The following is a 21,303-nucleotide window of genomic DNA, read 5'->3' on the forward strand; positions in this document are numbered from 1 at the left end:
GCCGCGCGCGGGGGGAGAGGGGGCGGGGCCAGCGGGCGGGGGCAGCGCCGCGGGGGCGGCCGCCATATTGGGGCGCGCTGGGGCCAGCGGAGACTGACAGGAGGAGGCGGAGCGGGGCCGGGCCGGGCCGGGTCGGGCGGGCAGGCAGGCAGGTAGGTAGGGCGGGCTGGCTGGCGGGCGGCGGGGTCGCGGCCCCGGGCCGGTAGCGCGGCGTGGGGTGGGCTGGGCCCGGCCCTCGGGGGTGCGGGCCTGTGGGCCCGGGGCGGGGCCGGGCCCGCGGAGGGGCCGGGCCGGGCCGGGTGGGGCGGGCCCGGCTGCGGGGTTGGGGCAGCCGGTGCCTGGCGCGGCTCGGGGCCCGGCTGGGGGTGTCCTCCCTCCGCGGGCGCTGCCGGGGCGTCTGGGCCCCGAGGGGCGGCGGCGGTGGTGATGGTGGTGGCGGCCTCCCGGCCTTTGGGCCTGCCCCGCGGCCGGAGCCGGGGGCGGTTAGCGAGCGGTGCCGGCGCCTCGCCCTCCCGAGGGCCCCTCCCCCGCTCCAGCCGTAGCTCCGTCAGACCGGCGGGACGGGAGTTAGCCTCCGCCGGGTAAGCGGGGGTCCCGGCGCCGCGGACGCCTCTGGCGGGGCCGGCTCGTGCCGCCGTTACTGCGCTGTGCCTTTACCGCTCCCGCGCACCGGGCGCCTTTGCTAACGGACACCGGTGCGGCCGGAGCCCCGGGGGCTTGCGTAGCCCTAGTCCGCCCGCAGCGGCCCCGGGCTCTTGCCGCAGACCTTTTCTCGGGCCAGGCGTGCCGAGAGCCAGCGGGCAGCGCAGCTGCTGCGTCCTCACCCGTTCTTGCCTTCGTGATCAGATTGATAACGTGAACGGTGGCCGAGATTTGGGTGGCGTGGGCTCTGGTACTAACGAGAACTACCGAGCGGTGACAGAAACTTTTCTCAGAAGTCACCTGTTTATGCACAGCACGAGTTGGTGACGTGCTGTTGTCCAGCTGATGGCTTTTTGGGTGTCTGAGGGAGCCGAATACCACTGTGTCTTTTGTTAGAGTTTTCTTAACGTGTGGTTGACGTTTTGCAAGTGGAAGCAGGGCGCACATTCAGCAAGTTACAGGCTTGATGTCTTAAAAGTCCAAACTGAGCACCCTCCAGGCATGGTGAGAGGGCAGGCATTCTGCTGGTGGAGCCATTACAGCACGGCAAGGTCTGTTCAGTCATGTTGGAGTCACCTGTCAAAGGTGTCGTAGGCCTTATTGTGTGGGTAATTGGTTTTTTCCTTGATTTGCAGTTCTCTTGAAGGCGTTATGCTCATTTTCTTGTGAAGTACTGATTCTTACCGAGTTAGTGTTTTTAATGATGCTAGCCTAGTATTTTATGCCAAAGGCTCTTCACAGAGCAACTCCCCTGCTGGCAACAATATCTCGTATTAAAGACTGACTTTTTTTTTTTAATACAGAAGCAGAATTTTCTTGGGCTGTTGACTGAAGCTGCTGCGTTTTCTAACTTCTATGACTTTCCTTTGTGGGTTGACCAGGGCACCATTGCACCTTCAGTAGCTTAAATTTTATGATGAAGCAGACTTTTGAATTGCTTGGCCTTTTCAGTAAAGCTCTGTGGACAAGGCTGCTGCTGAGTTTTTAATCTTGGCTTTTAGTGCACTGACTTCTGATAAGGCTTCCAATAAAGTAGACCTTTTATCTAGAGCTGATGCTCTTAGCTGTTTGTACTCCATTTTGAGATGTAAGATAATCGGACGACCGTATTCTGTGAATTTTTGTGGTTTTTTGAAGGGAAACTGAATGGTATTAAAGTTAGTAGGTTTATGAAAAATTGCCATGCTCAGAGTGTATAAACTACTAAAAAAAAAGGGCAAAAATAAAAGCCCTGAAGGTTTTGTAAAATGTTACAAAATGCATACAGCAGCCTTTCTCTTGTGCTTCCCTCTACTCCTAAGTCAGTCCTCTTTATGTTTAGGATGCCTAACATGGAAAAACTCCACCCTTATAAAGACCCCCTATCCCTAAGGTCCAAGTACTTCATCCATCCCCACTTCCTTCTTACTAAACACTTCGCAGTATGCAGAATAAATAAGTGAGTAAATATCTTCTAGGTAATCACCAAAATGAGCACCATCATATGGTGGTTGATGAGCAGCCAAAAGCAGAACCTCCATTTCTCCTGTCTGTCCAGTGACTTGTCCAAAATATGTGTTTACGTGGGGAAAAACTGCCATCAGGTGACAACAGAAACAGAAGAGCTGCTGCTGCAACCTGCCCTCTGCTTTCTCAGCCAGCTGCCTCCACAGAGGCCAGCAACTGCCAGTAGCTCAGCCCTCATGTCCGAGGGGAGATTCGGTGTTGAGGTAGTACAGAGAAACCGTGTGGTTTTTTTGATCGCTCCCCCACCTCGTGAGTTGGGAAGGGTAGCTGCATCCAGGCCTATCAGTTTGGCACAGGTTACATCATGGGCTGAGGTGAAATCTCAAAGCAGAACGTGGCGAGGTTAATGCGTATCCCCTCTTTGCTGAGTAGTAACTTGAGGAAATTGTACTCAACTCTTTCCCCAGCATACCTGTTCTCTAGCACCTGCAGAAAGGGGTAGTGTCTCGTGCCCACTCTGCCTGAGTGCAGAGTCACAGCTGGCAGGAACCTGTTGCATTACATTTGCAGGAGCAGCGGAGCAAATGGGAGTAGCAGAACTTGTTCAGCACTTGGTATTTCTCAAGCATGATCTGCCAGAGCTGAACCTGATCTTTCACTCGGCCTTCAGACCTTTAATCGAGCCTTTGTAACAGCCAGAGAGAAAGAGGTGTTCAAACACTACCTTTAACCCAGGTACCTTTGCTAATTGTCACATCTGCCTCTTATTGCTTTTGCTTTCATAACAGAAAGTCTCATAAGAGGTTGATCTATTAATTAGATGTAGAGATTGCCTTTTGACCCACAGGCAAGAGGTGACACAGAGGTGGCCCCTCATTGAGCACGCACTATGTTTTAACGTTCTGTGTATTTGCCAGCATATGGCTTCCTGCAATGCTGAAGACTTTGTACTTTATTTCGGATTCCCTGGGAGCAGGCGTGGCCCTCCTATTTATGGAGCAGCATGGTGAAAAGATGAAATAATCACTACTTGCAGGCAATAAAAAGGGTTTTAATGGTGATGATTTTCTGAGAAATCACCTGCTAAGTACACAGTTGTCATGTCTGCTTAGATAAACCCTGTGCTCCTAACAGACTTTTGTATGCTGCAGTGAGATGTGTATTGAATGAAAACGTCATCTGTGAATGTAAAGTAACAAACCTACAATTCTCCCAACTTACTAAAAGCTGTCTGAAGCAAACCTGGAACCCCCTCAGCTAGGGACCTGGCTGCTGCATGGGTACAACAGTGGAGGGAGCTGCTGACTCTTGACAGTCTGATCTCTGTAATTGACCGTCACACTTGTATTTGAGTCTTGAGTTGAACAGTTGAAAATGTACTTGTCTTTTGAGCGCAGCGCTGCAGGCTTGACTCTGTCGGCTTCCCTTCTTTTCTTCCAGTTGTGGAGAGAAGGGGGATTTAGGAAGAACACCTACGCTGAAAGTGATGGTAATATCTGAGCATCATCTATGTAGAAAAGGCAGCAATAGCAATGTTCTTGGTAGGCTTCCTGGAGTGTTCCCTGCAGGTGAGGGCTTGCATCTAAGAGTAACGATTTTGTGTATGAAAATCCTGGTGGAAAATTTTTTTTTTTGTAATGGTGTACTGAGAAGATTTATTAGTGGAGGGGGGGGGTATTTTTTGTAAAGGCTCTTCTAAAGACAGAGATTTTGCCTTTTCTGAAGGTGTTACAACCCTGAGTTTCTGCCGGCACGTGGAAGCCCATGCCACGTCCAGAGCTCTTTGTCATGAATACCTCATCCTTGGCTCACGCAGGCTTCCTGCAGCACTCTGCGACCTGAGCGTCCTAAATTGGTGCCGTTGCCCTACAGTTTGCTGGTCAGAGTGCCTGTCATCCTGGTAGGACTGTACGTTGCTTTGGAAAGGTAGACACAAAGCCTTCAGTTAGCTTCAGAAGCAGGCTTGGAGGGCTGTGGCAAGTCTTGTAGCTTGCCTGTGAGCGCAGGTGGAGGTGCAGTGAGTTGCAGAAAGTCAAACATTTGTCACCTCCAGTCTGAATTACACGTTGGGCCCTTGCCCGTGAGGAAGGGGTGATGTTTTCTGACACCAGAGGTGAAAGGAGGCGCAGATAGCTGTGCATACCACTCATCTCCTAAGCTTAGTATGCAATTGCAGCATCTCGAGCTTCTCTACTACTGTTACAAACTGGGAGGCTAAGTGCAGACAGGAGATGAAAACAGCGTCTTGGCTATGCCTTTGAGCCACTTTGGCTTTCAAATCAAACTTGAATTCAGTTTGCGCCTATTGCTGGTCACCTTAAAGTTGGCGTTTTTTGAATAGGGGCATTCTCGAGCTGATGGTAGCAAGTGTATAAAGGGGTTTGCGAGCTCACTGGGCAGGAAGTGCTTGTTTGCAGGATGCTTTGGAAAGGCAGAAATAACGTGGATTTTTGCAGGACCTTCCTTCAGGGAAGACTAGTTGCCTACGTATTAAGCTCTGAAATACACTGATGCAATGTGATGGTTCTTGCAGTAATACAGGGTCTTGGTTTATTGGTGGAGTATTGAATCTCTCTGCAGCCTTCAATAGTTGAGGCTTAGGGGTGGAGGTCTTGTCTGTCACCATAACACTGAAGTAATTCTGTCATTGCTGTTAATGCGGTTGCTGTGCAATACCTAGCTGTGAACAATCTTCTCTGATGAGTGCGAGGCAACAAAGTTTGTATTTTGTTTTGAAATAAAGCTTTACCTGCTTCCATTGTATAGGGAATACTTCTGTAAATGGTTAATTTTATAAATGCTTTTTGCGCTAATACCTTAGTAAATCGTTGGATAAGAAGTTGCATACTTGTAGTTTTAAAAAGGTAAATATTGGTAAAACTTACACAAGGCTTTAACATTTTGTACTACTGCTGTTTTTGAAAGGAGGCTAGTTACTTAAAAGGATTGGTTGTTTGGCATAATGTGTAAACTCTGTTCCTCTGGGTTAAATGAATGAGCTCTTCTTCAGGTTGGCCAAGCACAGGGGATCTTGCTCCTTGTCAATGTCCGCTTTAGCACTGTAAAGCTGGCTTTAGTGTTCTGGATGCATTTGTAATAGGCTTCACTATTACATAGCAAAAATGCTGTGGTTTAGCTCCCCCTCCCCCCACTTAACAGCTTGTTCAAAAGTCTGGGAAATAGAAGAATCCATAACTAGAAATGCTCTTACAATACTCCAGGCTGAGGTGGAGGTGCTGCTTACTAAAGCAGGAGAAAACGTCTGCCCTTTGGGGCCAAGTTAAGTTTTTTGTCATCTTGATGAGCCAAACCGGCGTGTGCCATGGCCAGGCGAGGGCTGGAGTTGGCACAAAGGGCTGCAGGGCTCCTTAGCTGGCATGGATAGGTGGACTACCATTTCTGTTGCCAGCTGAGATCTTTAACTTGTTGGTTTGCAAGTGTTGCCAAGTAATAGGTTTTAGATGAATCATTGGAAGATGAAAACTTGGACTTTGGGGAAGCAGGACATCTGGGTTTGATTTCAAATCCTGCTGCTCATGACTTAAAGGACTAAGTACTTGTTTGCTCCATCCTTTTCCCCTTGGTAAATTATGGGGCTCTTCCTGAGAGCTTATAAATATTCAGCACCTGAATAATGACATGTTTTTACCTCAAAACCTGTGCCAGGCCAAAAGAGAAGGTAGCATCTCTGGTTTTGGGTAGGCTCTTGCTAACTCTAAATTTTGGGGCTGTTTGGGGCTTAGTAGTAAATAAGACCCGAACAACCCTTTTCAGGCTTCAGATGCTTCAAAACCAAGGATCAATATTACATTAATTGTATTTGAATTATCAAGACATCCTCTACCCCTTTTGTCCCTGTCTAAATTTGGAAATACATTCAGTTTTTACATTTAAAAGATCTCCTGCCATTGGTATTCTCAGAGTCTCTCCCTTTCATCAGCACCTCTAATGTTTAACACTTACCCAGTTACCTTCCAGTCTGAAGAAGGGCACAAATGATTTCTAGAACAAAAAAGTGTTATAAATTTTGACCACAACAGATTACAACCCAATTGTAATTTATTGATTATAGCAAGTAGAATATGAGCAAAAACAGCGCTGGACGGCAGGGGAGTCTGCGCTCCGCCAACTGCCGTGAAAAGCAGTTCAAACAGTCCCTTCTTATACATCTTTACTTCCGTGCTCGTGAAGTAGTGGAGATACTCTGCACATGCTTCAGTTATTGATAGGAGTTCGTTTTCTGCCTCCTGGGGTCGTTGAGGGGATAAGAAGTCTTCCTCCCTTGTCCCATAGTTGACCCTTTATCCATATGTCCTTATGGGTCGTTTGTCATGTTTCTGTAGGTTCCTGGAACATCTGGCGGTTATCTTATCTTGCACAAGCGGTATTCGGTGGTTGTTTTAGTTTGCGTAAGTGGTTTCATATCCTTTACGGTTCGACCTTTACATTGGGCTTAACATAAATCTTAATAAACAATACCATACTCCATAGTTTCTCACAAAAGGGTCAGGGATTGTCCAGCTCTTGCTCTGCTTGGGTAGGCCACGTCTTGAATTGACAGAGCCAACACAGCCTACGTTTGTTACCCCAACTTCAAAACTTGCTAAAAATCCAAATAGGCACAGGCTGCCCCTCAAACAACAGAGAAACAATTTTGCAAAATAACTGCATTCATTTCCCTGCCAACCCTGGCATTCTGCATGCTGGCTTATTAAAAACAGATCCATACCAAGAAAAAACATTTAAGTATTTGAATACATTAAGGTTGGGTCAAGAAAAAGAACAGAACGCACTGGTTCAGTACCCTAACTTTGCCTAGAAGTATTGTTCTAAAAGTAATATGAACTGTGATAAAATCCAGCCAATTCAGAGATAGGACATAAGGTGCATGAGGCAAATACAGTCAGAATACAAATTCTTCCCTAGGAAGCAAAAAAACCTCCACCAAACCGCACCTTTCTTCTCCAAGCATGAACTACATAATTGGTAACAGAATACTATCCAAAAAGGGTATGTAACATGTAGCTCCTGGAGATCTTTTATTTCTTCAACTAAAAGAGAACTTACAGTGCACATACTCCCAGTCCTTATGGCAAAGCCTTTCTTACTTGCTTCAGGGGAAATGGAAAACCCACCCACTTCCCACAAACAAATTTAAGGTTAGCAAGGGCCTACCCAAAACCAGAGATGCTACCTTCTCTTTGGGCCTGTATTTAGTAGCACAGGTTTTGAGGTAAAAACATGTCATTATTCAGGTACTGAATATTTATTGCCATGTTCTGCGTATGCAGTCTCTTCTGTTATTAGCTCTGTGTATGCTGTATTTCTGATTAGAAGTTGTAGTCGAAATTTGTACAGATGGGAACTCAAATGAAAAGCTCTAAAAGCAAATGTGTTTCATATCCAGATTTAAAAATGTCACGTTGCTGTGTAACTGGATCTAGATCTCTCACGAATACTGTGCTGAGCTGTTTTGGGAAGACACTTGAAATGTGTGGTGTTCCCCAGCTGAATCACGCTCCTCGTGTGGGTTCTGCAAGCTTATCTCTCTTATTCATGGTGTTAAAACACAAAACAAACAAAAAAAAAAGGGGGTGGGAGCATTTTGTTGAAATGCTTGGTTTGAGAGGTTCTGTTAACCTCTAAGGTAGATTTGGTAGATCACGGGTAGGTGAGGATAGTGGTAAGTACACTAGAAAATGAGGGAGTGTTTGACATGGGATGCACTGATTTTTTTTTTTTTTTTTTAAACTTCCTTTGTCAATAACATCGCAGACTTTTCTAACTTTTCACTTACCATAATGCCATCTCAGACTCTTCACTTCATTTGGTGGAAGCTGATTACTGTTAAATTTGGTAGCTTTCTCCAGTTTTGCCTCTGAAAGAACATATGGGAGAAATGTAATAAATTAAAAAAGAAAAAAGCTTGGGGGAGGAGGTGGCAGAGGTAAGCAGGTGTACTCAGAAACAGCTTGGCACTATCTATTTCAGGGATGCTCCTGTAAAAGTGTTGGCATGCTTAATGGCAAGGAAGAAAAGGCCTCTGCATTTCAGCATTTGTAAGAAGTCCAAGTTTCGGTACTAACAAATGGCTTGGATAAAAGGAAAGTAGCTCTGCTAGCTAACAGATGACTGTAGTCCAGAGTTTGTGTGCTTTATCTCACTTTCAAGCTGCTAATTTCATAGAATATTGTAATACTTAATCACATCTCACTGGATTACAGCATGTGCTGCTGTACCCCTCTTAGGTCAGTAACTTGCCTCCAATTTTTAATGGTAAACCCTGGGTAGGTTTTCTGTCCACAAGTTTGTATCTCGAGGCAACTCTGTTTCTGTAGCTGGGACTCTGGCCAGATGCAGGAGTAAATGTTTATACAGTAACAGGGAATCAAAATCTCTTTACATTCTGCATGACTTCCAGATGCCTGTGTATTGTGGGGATTTTTTTGTGTGGTGTGTGTGTTAGATTCCATCTTTCTCTTTGGAGATGTTTATCTTGGGTTGAAAGACCATCTTGGCACGTCTCTTCTGGCTTTGGCATTTTTGTGTCAGCATGAGCTGTGGACAAAGCATGAGGTGTGTGTGAGTTGGGGAGGTTGGGCACTAACGATGCGGATCCATGCCCTTCAGAGCTCGGAGAAGGGCTGTGACTACATGTCCTCACCGAAGTGTTAGCTAATTTTTTTTTATTGATGCATGGTGTAATCTAGCCAGCCAAATCTAGGCTATGAAGCAGCCCTGTCCTAAAACATATGCTTGAAAGATGCTTAACGTTGCTTATAGACTGTATAGCCATAAGTGAGCTAGCTTTATGCTAGCCAAGAGGAATATTTGGGACAGCACCGACATCAGACATTGAATGTTAACCCAGGGGGCTACCTAGTCCACAGCTACCTGTGTTCCTGCAGTGTGTGGTACTAAGTCTGCAGTGCTTCTAACATGGCTAAAAGTATCCCAGCCAGCTTCAGCGTAGTGGTGTGTGCTGCTGTCGTGCCTCTGGCCTGAGGTATGGATCTGGCTGTGGTGGGATAGGCTGTAGGTGTCTGTTTTTTCCATGCCTGGGTACTGAAGGGTTGCTAAACTGTGCTGCTGCAGTTCATGTGAACAGGCTGGGTTTGAATATCACAGTCTCTGCTCCAGTTGTGCTGGTTGCCTGCTGAGGTCCTGTCAGACACAAAATGCTGGTTGCCTGCTCGTGTGAATCAGCAACCAAGGGCAATAATACAGAAGAACGCTTTCATTAGCAGTCCTGTCCTGTATCACAAGCTTGATACCAATGATCTGGATAGGAAAAGTGGTCTCAAGTTTAAAGAACAGGCTTAGGAGATTCTGAAGGAGCTGCTTCTATGGGAAGGGGTATAATATTTTGGTGTTTTCCTTCCCCTGTCTGTTGCAGCAGACTAATTGCTGATTGGACTTCATGAACATAAACTCCTGAGCCTGCTGAACTTCCCAGCCCCTCTGCTTTCCACCATGGACCAGGATTATGAGAGACGTCTCCTACGCCAAATCAACATCCAGAATGAAAACACCATGCCGTGTGTAAGTACTAATGGTCTATACTAAATGGTCTTAGTCTGACTGTTAAATTGTTGTCTGTCTTGCCTGTGACTGTTTTCACTTGAGCTCTTGAAAGATATGGGACCTCTTTGAAGCAGACCTTAGTCTTTTGTTGGGCTGTGAGCAGGTGTGACTTCCTGAGCTGCTCTAGGAATAACTGAACAACTTGACTTCAACAAAGCTTTTGAATATATTAACTCAGTTCAGGTTGCAAAAAGGAATTAAGATATTTTTATATAGCTCAGTAATGCCTTTTTACTAAATAATCTCAGTAAGCATATGTGGAAGATAGAAAGTTGGGGTCTAACAAACAAATAAACCAACTGCAGGGTTTGACGAGATAGAGTGAGTCCAGCGGAGGCCACCAAGATAGTTGGCGGGCTGGAGCAGGAAGATGCTGAGACCTGTGTTGCTCAGTCTGGAGGAGATGAGGCTCGGGAGGGGTGAAATTGTCGCTTTCAACTAACTGGTGGGTGGTGATGGAGAAGATGGACTCAGACTCTCTTCAGAGGTATACAGTGGAAGGGTTAGAGGCAATGGATGCAAGCCGCAACAGGCGAAATTCCAGTTAGATATTAGGAAAAAATGTTCACAGTGGGGGCATCCAAACACTGCAGCAGGGAATTTGTGGGGTCCTTGTCCTTGGAGATACTGAAAACTCAACTGGGTGAGGCAATGACCTTCAATGTAACTTTGAAATTAGCCTTGTTCTGAGCTGGGGTCCTTTCCAACATAAATTATTCTATGAAAAAGAATGTGACTGCAGTTGAGGAGTCTGCTGCTCACCCTGGAAGCAGTCTGCCCCACTCCAGCCTTCCATGTGTTTGCCTTGACAATGTCAGCTTCAGAAGGAGCAGTGAGAAAGAGGCTGTTTAATTGCTTCTTTTGACAGACGTTCCTGTGACAGTTGGACTCTGACATGCTTACTAGTTCTGTTAAGGGGATAAACTGATGCTTGGCTCTTCTGCTTAGGCATATTCAGCTTTGACAAGACTTCATTGATGTTTTTCAGACCCCTGCTGTGATCAACAATTGTTGGTGTGTGTGTCTTATTCTTCAATTCAGGTGGCAGAGATGAGAAGAACCCTGACGCCTTCCAATTCTCCGATGTCTTCTCCCAGTAAGCATGGTGACAGATTCATTCCCTCAAGAGCTGGGGCCAACTGGAGCATCAACTTCCACAGAATAAATGTAAGTTTTGCTCCGCTCTTCTACAGCTCAGTCTTGGAAATGAGGAAATGGTGCATTTTGTATTGGTTGGCATAATTGCTCTGCTTATCTTCTGCACCATGGTCTTCTGCTGCCCCAAAAGAGTTCCTTTGAATGCATGTCTTCAAACAGGCTGCCCCTGTGGTCCAGGAGACTTCTTCATTTGTTACCTTAACATATATCATGAGGTTTCTGTATGGTGATAACATGTTTCTCCCTTTCAGGAAAACGAAAAATCTCCAAGTCAAAACAGAAAAGCAAAGGATGCTACATCGGACAATGGCAAAGGTGAGACCACCTTTCTACCACTTGTTCACTTGCGCCACACCTGTAGCTTTTATTTCAAACTGTTGGCAAGTTTGGAAATCAAGGCAACACTGGCACTTTTATGCTTATGCAAAAACTCGTGCTGCTGTTTTAGGAAATGACCGCATCGTGCCAGTGAATACCAGGTCACCTCAGTAGGCTTCTGACAAGCGTCTGGGAAGCAAGAGGCTATTTGTATCTCTTGATTTATTGTGCCATAGAAGCACTTCCCTGATGGAGTGGAAGGAGGGGAAGCTTGCTGCTAATCTTGATTCCAGACTGGGGCCCCAGGCTTATTAAGAGGCCCTGCGAATGTACAAGTCAGGCAGATGTGATCCTGCCACTCCCTGCAGAGCTGTTTGCAGCTTCAGAGTCCCCTGCCTAAGTGCTTGTTTGGGTTCACAGATGGTCTTGCTTACTCTGCCTTGCTGAAGAATGAACTCTTAGGAGCAGGGATTGAGAAGGTGCAAGACCCACAGACGGAAGACAGGAGGCTTCAGCCGTCCACCCCGGAGAAGAAGTCTCTTTTCACTGTGAGTTGCTTACTTTGCATTAAAACCAATGGAGGTTGCACGTGTGTGTCACAGCAGCAAAACACGCAGTTCTGCCAGGTTGCTAGTGCAAGTGAGTTAGCGTTGTGGCTTGACTAAGATAAGCTGTTGATAACAAAATTTGGTGGCCTGTAAACAGAACATAATTATCTGCAGCAAGCTACGTACTTCCCATTTCTGTACTGGCAGGGTAGCTGAGTTGGAACCAAGCTTTTTTGGACAGTGTGGTAAATCACCAAATTGAGCTTTTGGACTTTGGTGGAGATGAGATTTTTTTGTATGGTTGTGGAGCACCTGGGGAAGGGAGGAACTGAAAAGTCTGGAACATCTGACTGTGCGTGTTGAAGTTAGCTAGGCATTGGGCACCAGTCTGTGTTGTTAGTGATCCCCTAGGTCTTGGGCGTGATGGGGTTCTTACTCGATGTGTTTTCTTTATGCAGTATTCGCTCAGCACAAAACGCTCTAGTCCAGATGATGGCAATGAGGTCTCACCGTATTCCCTGTCTCCTGTCAGCAACAAAAGGTAATACTGATTCTCCACAGACTGCAGGAAGAGAAGGTTGGGACAGAAAATTCAGTGAGGTTCTCTAGGGCTTCTTTCTAAGGCACCCAGGATTGCAATGTGAATTGGTTTTGGAAATCTGGGCAGATAACAAGTAGGGACCGTCAAGTTCCAAGAATTTCTGCAGGTGCCTAACCTGCCTAGATACTTAATATGTCTTGACCAGCTTTCAGTAGTCAGTTTACCTTTTTGCTCCCTACCTCCTTTATAGAAGCAGAACCTAATTCCTTCCAGTCTCACCTGCTGGTAAGAATTTTGCGACCTCTGTGTCTGTGCATTTCTATAGAAAAGCAGGTACACTTTAAAGAGTGGCTACATCTGTGTCTACCATCTGCCATGATGTGTAAGATCCTGTAGTTGTTTTTGTATCTGTTCTTGTAAATAGTCAGAAGCTGCTAAGATCACCTCGAAAACCAACTCGGAAAATCTCAAAGATTCCTTTCAAAGTGCTGGATGCCCCAGAGTTGCAGGATGACTTCTACCTGAACCTGGTGGACTGGTCCTCTCTTAATGTCCTCAGCGTTGGCCTTGGGACTTGTGTTTACCTGTGGAGCGCTTGTACTAGCCAGGTAAGTGATCATCAGTGTCTGGAGAGTGAAGTACCTGTTGCCATGGGTGTCTTCCAGTCGTAGCATCTTTCAGAGCTATGGAATGTGCTGTGTGAGGGATTCAGCACTTGTAATGCTCTGTCCCAAACTAGGTACTAGTCTGTGAGACAGCTAACGGTGTAGTATGACAATAACAAGTGTTTCTTATTGCATTCTGTCCTACTTTCAAGGTAACCCGACTGTGTGATCTCTCTGTGGAAGGAGATTCTGTAACATCTGTGGGCTGGTCAGAACGGGTCAGTATAACGTTGTCAACATGATAGCTGAAATGTTTGTAATTTAGACACTATCATTGTAGCTGTACAGCTCTTCCTCACAGGCTTTAACTTCTTGGGCCACTTTCCTGTATTTCCCCAAACTCCCTGTATGCATCACAAGTCGAATGTGATTTCCTGTCTGCACTATTTTTCTCTGCTAAATGAGAGGGGATAGAGAGCAACCTCTTGTATCTTGAGGTTCTCAAGGCATTTGCTAAGAGGTGTGGGAGGGAGAAGGAGCCAGTTTGTTTCTCCAACTCTTGACAATAAAATGTTACAATAAATATGTTCCAGCTAGGCTGCTTGGCCCTCTCAGTAGGGAAAAGATGTAAGATGGAAGAACTCTGGATGCTTTCCATCTTGTGGGATTTATCTCAAGTGTCTTCCTCAGCTTCTAGCTTTTGTTTTATGTCTGCCTCGACTGGCCTTACTGATCATGGTTTTCTGTTTGTCTAGGGGAACTTGGTAGCTGTTGGCACTCACAAGGGCTTTGTACAGATCTGGGATGCAGCTGCAGGAAAAAAACTCTCCATGCTAGAGGGGCACACAGCCAGAGTTGGTAAGGAGGTGGGAGGCAGAGGTTTCACATGGTTTGTTTCTTCATGACTGAACTTCTTCCTTGTAAGCAAGGGATCTGCTTGAAACAGCAGAACTTAAAAAGTACCAGAATTTATATTTATCCCCTGCTATGTCTTGAGCAGTCTTCAAAATATTATCATCTAGTAATTGTGGTGTTCTGATCTTGGGTGTGGTGGTGTTTGAGTACTGCAGCAGGTGTTTCCTCCATGTCTGAGGCATTTTAGGTTTGGTTACAACATCTTTTTTCAGTGCCACTGGCTTCCGGTTTCAGCCCTGCAGGCAGGCTGCTTTACACTGAGATTTCCAGTTCCCTTATTCTGCGGGGTATATTTCTTTTTTGCTCAGAGGCATTATGAATCTGAATGCTGGAGTGAGATTTGGGAAGTCAAGGCACCTTCCAAGTTCTATTTCTGTGCTTTAATGCACTGTGAAATGGCATTAGTGATACCTTCAGTAAGTTCGTGCAGGTTAATCTTTCTTTGTATGCTATTCTAGAACTTCAGACAGTGGATATAAGGGAGGTCCCTAAGCGCTGATTTTTTTTGTTGTTGTTAAAACCTTGGCAACTGTGGTGGCTGTGTTCTGCCTACCTGCTTGCGCAACATACTCTTATGCTCTGCCTGCGTTACAGGTGCCTTGGCATGGAATGCAGACCAGCTCTCTTCTGGAAGTCGAGACAGGATGATCCTTCAGAGAGACATACGCACCCCACCCCTCCAGTCTGAGCGGCGGCTCCAGGGCCACAGGCAGGAGGTCTGTGGGCTCAAATGGTCTACAGACCACCAGCTCCTGGCCTCTGGAGGAAATGATAATAAGGTATAGTACTTCCAAGGAGTCATGTGAAGCATAATGTCTCTAGGTCTTCACCAAGAAATGTCTGACCCCCTTTCTTTAAAGATATTCAGCCTCTCTGAGATGGGCTTTTGTTTCAGTTGTTGGACTGTGTCGAAGCATAAATCATGCTAAGCTTCTACTTGGTCTCCTCTCTCTAATGAAATTAAAAAGGCAGATTTAATTTTGCTTCTGTATTTGGCTAATTAAATCTATAGCTTTACTCAGGTGTTTGAGTTCAACAAAGCTACTGCTGAGCTGTACTTCCTACCTTTGTTTAGGTAGCATGCAGTCAAGTTTGTTGCAATAATGTTTATGTATGCAGAAGGAAACGGTGTTTAGAGCTATCTAAGTTCTAAGACCTATAACGCAGGCTTGTAGTTCACTGAGCACCATATGGAAGAAGCATCTGTTACGGAGAAGCAGTGTTCAGAGCCCTTTGGAGTGGGTTGCTAGGTAGTGAATTTGCCCAGTGTCTGCGTGACAGCGTGGTTGTACAGAGTTCCTCCTGCTCAGAATAACTTCTAATGAACTTGAGCGTATTTCTAAATGTGTTCTGGAATAATACAGCCATAAAGACAAAAGAAGGGTTTGAGTTCATGTTCAGTGATGCTGTGTCTTTGGCTTCATAAGCTTACCTTAAGGACTGTTAGCTTCCTTGTGGCCCAGTGGTAGAATGGCTCCTCAATTGAGTGTGGTGGCAGGGTGGGACTGACTTCAGGGCTGCAAGTGCAGAGTGGAGATGCGTGTGCTTGAGCAGAGCTGTGGGAAATCATCTTGTTGCCCAACTGCCCTCATAAGTCCCGGCGCAACATTGTGGCTTGTGGGTGTTGGGGACACATGACTGCAGCGCAAATTCGATCACCTCTCTCCTCTTTGCCAGCTCCTTGTCTGGAATCACTCCAGCCTGAGTCCTGTCCAACAATACACAGAGCATCTTGCAGCAGTAAAAGCTATTGCCTGGTCTCCACACCAGCATGGACTCCTTGCCTCTGGCGGTGGGACAGCTGACCGCTGCATACGCTTCTGGAACACGCTCACCGGGCAGCCTTTGCAGTGCATCGACACTGGGTCGCAAGTGTGCAACCTGGCCTGGTCGAAACACGCCAACGAGCTAGTAAGTTCCTCCCTGTGCAGTCCTGCTCCTGAGCTGTCTTGTGTTAGGAAGCATGATGCATATTTCCCTCTCCCATTTCAGGTGAGTACCCATGGATACTCACAGAACCAGATCCTCGTCTGGAAATACCCCTCGTTAACTCAAGTAGCAAAGCTAACAGGGCACTCGTACCGAGTCTTATATCTGGTAAGCAATGGCCACATCTCTGAAAACTTCTGTAGCTGCTCATCTGGCTGTGCATATGCTGAGATAAGACCCAAAGCCGCAGTGCCAGTGGCACTGTAAGCTGCCTGTAGTCTAGGCGGAGATATGAACGCTGCCCTAGAAGCAATGAAAAACACTCTGTATCTGGTTTCCTTGCCTGCAAGGGATACTTTGATTTGCTGCTATGGAAATCTGAGGCTTTATTAATGAATAGCAGAGCCTGCCAAAACTCTTCTGAGGAAGCACAAGCATCTCTTCTTCTTCCCTTAAGACTTGCATGCTTTTTCACTGGTGACTGCCAGCAGGGGAAGAATTTGATGCTTTCAGTCCTCCTAATTTGTCATAAAAATGTTTGGTGCAGTTAATCCACATTGATCTCGTACCTGCTTTGTTACTGTTACGTAGGGCTTTCAGTGGGTTCATAACTGAGATGATAAATGTGCTGATAACTGTTTTGTGAGGTAGATTCCAATGTAAGTGACTAATAGAGCTGGCAAATGCCAGTCATATCACACTTCCCGCCTTAACGCATATTTATAATCTGGAGAGGAATAGCCTCAATTACAAATGGCTTGGATTTCTTAACACAAGAATCCTTTTTATGATTATTCCACCCATGTGTTCCATAGCTGCATAAGTAAGATGCAAGTGCTCGAATTGGCACCTACTGAGACTGAATAAGGCACATGAAAGCAGAGGTAGTTGTTTGGTTTCTCACTGCCAGCCAAGTAGGAAGGAGAGTTGAATATCTCTCATGCATTCCAATGAAGATTTGTTTTCAACCTCAAAAATGTAACAGATGCTAAAGGTTGCTCTCTCTTGGCCTTAGGCGATGTCCCCTGATGGGGAGGCCATAGTTACAGGAGCTGGAGATGAAACCTTGCGCTTCTGGAACGTCTTCAGTAAAACTCGCTCGACAAAGGTAAGGATGCATTGTGTGGATGGCTGCAGCTGTGTCCCGCAGGAGGCTCAGCCTTTGGGGGTGAATTCAGTCCAAGTTTGTTCTGCTGCCTTCCCTCTGATCTCTTCACCATATCCTGCAGATCAAGGGCTGGATGCAGCGAAGGGTTAAACTTTGCTGAGATATAAAGGGATTTGTAGTCATCCAATGATATAAAAGGTTGCCTCTCTGTGCCCAAGGCACTGTGGCACAACATCCTTCTGGCTGTTACAGGGCTACTGAACGTAGCAGCATTTCAGGGAGCTCACCCCAAGCCCACCATCTTCCCTGCTAGCATGCTGCTATGAGCTGACCTGGTCCTCAGAGATTGTTATCCCCTAGCTCCTTAGGCAACTGCTTAAAATGGTAGCTTGGATAGAAAAGGGATCGTGGATGCTGCCACTGACAACTCACCGTCACGGAAAGCAGGTTGTGCCAGATGCTCTGAGAGCTTTTCTGGGTGTCTGGCAGAGGCAGTGGACAATGGCAGAGAGATCTTAAGGAATGAGCTTCAGGGAGTTGCTGTTGCTCACTGCTGCATGTCCCCCTGGTTTCTGACAGCTCTGGGGTATGGCTTTGTGCAAAGCTGTGGGAGTGGCATGCTTGCCTGCCGTGCTCCTTGTTAGCAGTTGGGAAAAACCCATGGGAATATTTATGGTATTGGACTTTGAATGGTGAGCTCAGATCATGCCCTGAGCTAGAGATACCTCACCAGATTAGCAGTTGGGTTTTTTGGTTTGGTTTTTTGGGGGGGTTTTGTTTGTTTGTTTGCTTGTTTTTTTTTAAAAAAGGCACTCTGCAGCACAATTGTGGACTACTTAGAACCTGCTTTGTCTTTTCTTGTCAGGAGTCTGTATCCGTTCTCAACCTCTTTACCAGGATACGATAAACCCCATAAACTGTGACCCAGGAGACTACAGCCTGACATACCAGGATAAAACCACTACCTTGGTGTGCATGGAACCCCAAACGATCAGCCAGAAGGGGAGGGAGTGCCAGTGGGACTGGAGGACGGACCCAACAGAGGCTAATTAAATACGTGCTTGTGAACCACGCTGGGCAGCATTTGGGATGGGGTTGGGGAGGGGAGGGAACTGCCAAAGGTTTACGGATTCATCTTTCATAAAGGGAAACGGGTACAAGAGAAATGTTAAACCAGCATCCTCCCACCCTCGTGTTGCATACTGGAGAAAACATGTATGACATGGATCGTTGAGACCCGACCAAGGCCATCCCAGCTGCTGTGTTGTCCCCTCTTGGGAGAGATGAGAATATCTTTGCCTATGTGGGAACAGGTTTAACGTGCTGCTCTGGGTCCCCCTGTTCTTGGATGGACATCTTTGGAGGTAGGAGCCAGCCAGACTAGTTCAATACAACTGGTGCAAGGTGGCTAGGCTCCAGGCTGGGCGTTAGCCTCTCTGATTATCTAAGGGCATTTTTTGTAGCCTGGTATCCCCATTACATGAAGAAACTGGAGAACTGCTTATTTTCTGTTTTTTTGTTTGTTTGTTTGATTGGTTGGGTTTTTTTCCCCAATAGGTACTGTAGTACTTGATACAATCATTCCTGTAAGACAGCTTGATTTTTTTGGCATGCTTGACAGCTGCCTTCAAACATACATTTTTGGGCTCTAAACTTTGGAGGAGACTTGAAGAGGCTCCACCTCAGAGGGAGCACATTCAGAAAGTTCTGAAATTGCTATTGCATGTTCTGGGCTGATCCTTTTAGTTAACAGAAAGGAAAAACAATGGCTTTAAAAAAGAAAAATACCAACCAACAACCACCGTGCATGTGGAGCTTCCCACAGTGCCACTTGTGGCAGGCTGGTTGCTTTGGAGTCTTCCTGAGGACAAAAGCAGTTGAGATGTGTTTCAGAAACAAAACAACTCATGTGGATCTGTCTTTTGGAGAGAGCATGGCCTCTTCTGGCTGGAAGGGGGGAAACACCACGTCTGGGCGAGAGGGGGGTTCTTTCTCTAAAGCAAGGATGAAGTGTTGCTGTTTTTTATCTCCAAGTCAAAGCCAGGGACCTGTTGTTGTTGGGTTTTTGTTTTGTTTTGTTTTTTTAAGTTGTCTGGGAAGAGAGTGCCTGCTTGTGTGTTTGGAGCCTGTGTGATGAGTGCCGTGGGATGTGACGCAAAGCACTTGTGTGTATGTGTTGCTTTTAATTTAAAGAGAAGCTGTTACGCTCGCAGCAGCCTGTTCCTGTCTTACTTTGTACATGTGCCAATGCTCTCCCTGCCGTGCGCCTGGCTCCTGCCTGCCTCCTGCCCTCTCTCTAGTGCACTGGGATGTCAGTGCTGTTTCCTGTTCGCCTTTGGATTTTCCTGGCAGTGTATATAGACCTTGACCTGTTCTCTGTAGAGTGCATAGGCAATACTTTTCTCTCTTCCCCCCCCTCTTTTTTTTTTTTCCTTCTTTCCCTGAAACTAGACTGTACGGGTGGTGGTGGGAATATGATTGTCTCTCCCCAGTGCCACTGGTATCTTTAGGGCGAGCTTCTGAGGTGTAGGAAGGCTGGTGGGGAGAGAGGCAGTGAGGTGCCATTCTGTTCACCACAGCCTTGACCGCGTGTGCCGTTACACCAGTGCCTGGATCAGGCTCTGGGTGCTACCTCTGCGTGTCACAGGTACGTGGAGGCACTCGTGAGGAGCTCGTGTGCCGGGAGCTCACTGCTCCTTAGCAGTCTGGCAGCACTGAGCCTCCAAAGCCCAAACTGGCAGCTACATAGTCATCTTACAGCCTCACTTGCCTCCAAAATGTAATTTCAATGTAATTTCTGAAATGTGGTTTCAACACAACTACTTTATTGTAGTTCTTGCTGCAGGAGCACAGGGCTTGGTTTAAAAATCGTCTGATGGCCTCCTAGCCCTCTCTTCTTGCTTGTTACATTCACTGGCACAGTTAAACTTCATCATGTGGAAGGAGCACCGCAAAGCACTGAGGAGTTGTTAAAATTCAGTCAGATCATTAAGTTGGCAAGCAGGTTTGAAGTAAAAGGCCACCCGCAGCAAGATGTGGTCTGTCACAGGTGTCTGTCCTGTCGGGCAGCAGAACCTGGGGACGGGGGTGTTTACAGCAGGGCTGGAGGTGGTTGGTAGCTGCTGCTGTGGACTTCCTTGTCTGTTGTGGATTGTCTGCTGCCTAAATCCCAACATGCAGACCCCCAGGAGATGCTGCTTTCTCCTCCAGGAAGAAATAGATGATTGGGGGACACACACACACGAGGTCTCAGCCGTGGGGTGGTTTCACACTGGTTTGTGCCCATTCTGGAGGAGGAGAAGGGAGCCGGGCACCCCAGCCGTGGCATGGAGCAGCATGGGGCAAGTGTGGCAGCTGCCCCGGCACTCCTGCAGGGATGGTGGATGGAGGGGTTGCCTTGCCTCTCGCCCTGCGACATGGGTGCTTTCCCCAGAGGAGTCCCAGGAACTGCTGGGGCAGTGGGCAGCGCTGTCTGGGCACACGTGGCCTGTGCTGCATCTGCAGCTCGGTGCTCCCTGCTCTGCCAGCATCCAGCTGCACCCCTGGGTGCTGGGGGGGGGAACATGGCCCCTTGTTGCTCTGTCCCTGCATCGAACTCCTCTCTTGCCAGGGACTTTCACAAACCACATCTCCCACTTTTCTCACTTTGGAGCTGCTTTGGGAGCAAGTTGGCTCATTGCAACTTCTCCCATCATGCTTGGCAGAGAGGGCTAGTGATTTCCAAGCCATGGCTGATCTGCGGCTGAGCGAATTGGCTAACAAGCATGGCGAGAACGAGCTGTTCAGATTGACTTAGCTGTTCAGGCATGGCACAAACTCCTTCCTCCGCCCCGCTCGCAGCTGCCAAGGCAGGAGTGGAGTTCCCAGAAGTGCTCTCTGCAGGTCTTCCACTGCAAGGGTGTGTGTTGGTGGCTGGGTGTGTGCGTCTCGGCTCACGCTGGCGAGCGGTGCGATTGCTGTCGGCTGGCTGGAGCGTGCTGCGGTATGTTAAATGGGGAAAAGAGCAAAGCTAATGTAAGCTTCTGTTTTCACTGTGTGACCTGCAAATGCTGAACCGTGCGGGTGGGTTGAGCAAAGGGTCCTCCCAGAGTTTGTGTGATAAAGTCTGCGACCTTGTGGCATTGTTATATATAAGGCATCATATGGTGGGGAAAAAAAAAAAATAGAGCGTTGTAACTTTTCCATGTAAAGCAATCTAACTGGCATTAAACAAGTTGTGAATTTATGTCTCTTGGGCTTGGTGGCTCCACTTTGCTTTTCCACAGTGAGGTGAGGGGTGCAGCAAGTCCCCGGGCCCTCTGGAGCTGCCCTCTGGGCTTCAGAAGCCCTGGGGTCCCCCAGCAGCTTCCCCTGGCGCTGGAAGCAGCAACTTTCTCAGCACAAGTCTTGCCTGCGGTTTATTGCTCCCGCCTGCCTGCTCCTGTTTGCTTTCCCACTGCTGGAAAAGCAGGGAGGTGCAGCCCCAGCCCTCCCTGCCCTGTCCCTGTTCCCCTCTGCGGGGCAGGAAGG

At 47.2% G+C, this 21,303-nt stretch overlaps 1 protein-coding gene across 1 annotated transcript; it reads left to right on the top strand.

Moving 5' to 3' along the window:
• Positions 1 to 54: 54 nt before the first annotated feature.
• Positions 55 to 21,019, top strand: FZR1 (fizzy and cell division cycle 20 related 1). The gene is made up of 14 exons (XM_075038235.1): positions 55 to 156; positions 9,485 to 9,630; positions 10,714 to 10,839; positions 11,082 to 11,145; positions 11,569 to 11,696; positions 12,155 to 12,237; positions 12,662 to 12,845; positions 13,055 to 13,120; positions 13,598 to 13,700; positions 14,352 to 14,536; positions 15,435 to 15,668; positions 15,750 to 15,854; positions 16,702 to 16,794; positions 17,660 to 21,019. Exons 2-14 carry the CDS (start codon positions 9,562 to 9,564, stop codon positions 17,699 to 17,701), a joined length of 1,482 nt encoding a protein of 493 aa, XP_074894336.1. The 5' UTR covers positions 55 to 156; positions 9,485 to 9,561; the 3' UTR covers positions 17,702 to 21,019.
• Positions 21,020 to 21,303: the final 284 nt, after the last annotated feature.

This window comes from Buteo buteo, chromosome 10 (assembly GCF_964188355.1).
Source record: "Buteo buteo chromosome 10, bButBut1.hap1.1, whole genome shotgun sequence".
Lineage (NCBI taxonomy): Eukaryota > Metazoa > Chordata > Aves > Accipitriformes > Accipitridae > Buteo > Buteo buteo.

Excerpts from the sequence above, each read along its gene's own strand:
- FZR1 (XM_075038235.1), top strand. The coding sequence starts at position 9,562 with ATGGACCAGGATTATGAGAGACGTCTCCTACGCCAAATCAACATCCAG. Across the intron at positions 10,840-11,081 it reads TCAACTTCCACAGAATAAAT|GAAAACGAAAAATCTCCAAG; the intron begins GTAAGTTTTGCT and ends TCTCCCTTTCAG. Across the intron at positions 14,537-15,434 it reads CTGGAGGAAATGATAATAAG|CTCCTTGTCTGGAATCACTC; the intron begins GTATAGTACTTC and ends CCTCTTTGCCAG.